General features: G+C 30.4%; 1 protein-coding gene across 1 annotated transcript in view; it reads right to left on the reverse strand.

Moving 5' to 3' along the window:
* Positions 1 to 2,485, reverse strand: part of LOC105623915 (pickpocket protein 19-like) — a 15,665-nt gene extending 13,180 nt beyond the window's left edge. The window contains exon 1 of the mRNA XM_012205285.1: positions 2,437 to 2,485. Within this exon, the coding sequence (XP_012060675.1) occupies positions 2,437 to 2,485 (49 nt within the window). The remainder of the gene's footprint in view (positions 1 to 2,436) is intronic.
* Between the last annotated feature and the right edge of the window lie 269 nt (positions 2,486 to 2,754).

Consider the following 2,754-nt stretch of genomic DNA (forward strand, 5'->3'; position numbering starts at 1 on the left):
CTAATGAACTTTATTCATTAAACTAAAATTACCTATTTTAAAATTGAACAGCGAGATATATCAAAATATTAGGTGTGGGTAAAAAGTTCGTGTCGTTTTTTTAATGTCATCTAACGGGAAAAACGCCACGAACTTTTTCCCACACCTAATAATTTTTTAATTTTGAAATTAGAGCTCTATGTTTTATATAATAATGTACAAGAAAAATTCCAACATCATCAGTGAGATTTTTCCTTAGCATACTCGACATTGAAGGGATTAAGCTTAGTTGTTTCGTTGAGACACTCAGTTTTTACTCAAAGCTTTCCAAGAAGTTTTCTCTAGCTGTTGCAGCTTTAAGCAGCGTTAATCCTCTTGCCATGGAAAAAGGTCCTAATGCCTTAGTTACGAGTCCTCAGAGAGAAAATTCCTCACCTATATACCGAGACTGGTTTCCCTTGCCAGCTGTTATCCAAACGAAAACGCCGCTTACAACGGCGTTTAAATTTCGCCCTCAACGATTACGATGAAGTCTCGAGATCCAGAATAATAAGCACACGATTCGTCCCAAGAGGGTTAAATCTCGTGCAAGGTTTCCATAAAACGAAATTAATGATGCTTTATCTTGGTTAATTACAAGCGAGAATCTCATCTTTATGCGAAGTAGAAATGTGTCGCGTCTATCAATGCTTCTAATTTGATAACTTTGAAGAAATCGTGTAACAATGTCTGCGCGGGTAAAATATTATTCGCTTTCCGAATAGCATCGCGGTATTATTTGAACAACGAAAGTGTATTAGCATATATATAGTATTATTTAATATAAATATAGTATTATTTAAATAAAAATAGAAATTGTTCTTTTGTTCTATATATATATATCTATATATATATATATATATATTTAATATATATATATTTAATATATAGAATATATAGAATTACATTAGATTAAACATTTCATTAAATCGAGCTTATTTTTAATTATAAAAGATAAAATATATTCTAATCTAGATATATCAATCTAAAATTATTTTTATAAAATGTTAAATATTTTGGAACTGTAACAATTCAAGGTTGGCATTTGTACATTGTACATGCTGAAATTTATTCGAAAGTAGATTGCGTTCAATTAGAAGCAAAACGTAAGTCAATAATATGTATAAGCATATACATTATTTCTCATCTTATTGTAAAATATGACCAATTGCAGTGGACAATTAGTATCAAGATACTATTCAATTTCGTATAGAACTAATGAATAAAAATAGACATCGCTCACATAATTTTCTTCTTACAACGAGTTAGTTTTCTACCGACAATAAATTCTCAGACACTTTAACTAATGCAACCGGAACAGCACATTGGTCCAAACATCATCCAACGTCCGGCAGTAAATCACCTTACGAAGTCAGCCATCTTCGACGATGTATGGGGTATGGGGTAAGTAGCATAAGTTTCCGATCTTTTTACATGCTCACGCGTAACGACTTACGACTTTACGAGAAAGTTTCATAGGAGAAAAATTCTCGCGGCAGCTTATCCTTCGAAGTCACCTTAATCCAACGGGACGTTTCAACCCTCGATTACTATGGTTAAGTTCAAGTAAAGTACCTAGGTGTTATGAGAAAGGGCTTTGTTTTATCCTGATAAATAGATAGCGTTATATACTTTATATTTCTATATAAGATATCTCAAAGAAGAAAAAATAGAAATGTCTTAAAAACATGATGGTTTTGTGAAAAGTATTTCAAATAAAAATGTTTTAATCATTTTTTATATAAAATTAAGATATGATTGTTAAAAAATAAGTAAAGATATTTTATATTTCATCCTCGAATATAGAATGTGAAATATCTCGTAAAATATTCATTTTTTTCAGTAATTTTATCTGAATATTTTTTATATATAGAATGCCAAAAAGTCGATTAACTTTATTTTAATTACATTAACTACTACTCCATTACTTATATTAACAATACAATTATGTTTTTTCTCTACATGTGTTTTTTATATTATTATCAATTCTTTTTAATATTCTATATATTTTGTATAAAATGAAAATCATCGAAAAATAAATGAGATATTTTTTTCTGTTTTATATATACATATATGGGTATGTATTGGGAGAAAATATGAAATTATTTGATCAGATATTTTTGGGATATTCTTTATGCAAATATGAAATTTCTACTTTGAATTTCGTATTCTTTATTAGTTTAATTCATCCTCGGCATTTGGATGAATCATCGTACTGGGACTGAACAGTGGACAATGAACATTTAATCGCAATAGCAAAAGTCTAAATGTTACGGATACGGAAGAAGAAGCTATCTATAAGTGACGAATGAATCTCGCAACAGCTTCTGTGATCGATTCCAGTCGGATTAATCAGTCAGTACTTAGTACGGCGAAGCTTGACGTAACCCTTACACGTCCCTTCACCACATCCATTACCATTCACGCTGTAACGTAGCTCTGGATTTTGCTGAGGTCCCAGCAACATTTCGCCGCAGTTTCCTGCATTATCGCGCCGCGATGTAACGTTGTCGTTGCATAAAACGGATACGGAACATTACAATTATATTATACGGGGCATTACAACGTGCTCCTAAACTCCATAAGTCGAAGAACGTTATTAAATCTGCTTATTATTTCGTATACATAAAAACTTAATTTTCTTCTAAATATGTTATAATATTTTTTTGCCTTAAATAATGTCAGCTTTTAGTAAATAAAATATAAATATTGTACATAAATACTTTAATCAAGATA

Source organism: Atta cephalotes (assembly GCF_000143395.1).
Source record: "Atta cephalotes unplaced genomic scaffold scaffold00067, whole genome shotgun sequence".
In the NCBI taxonomy this organism is placed as follows: domain Eukaryota; kingdom Metazoa; phylum Arthropoda; class Insecta; order Hymenoptera; family Formicidae; genus Atta; species Atta cephalotes.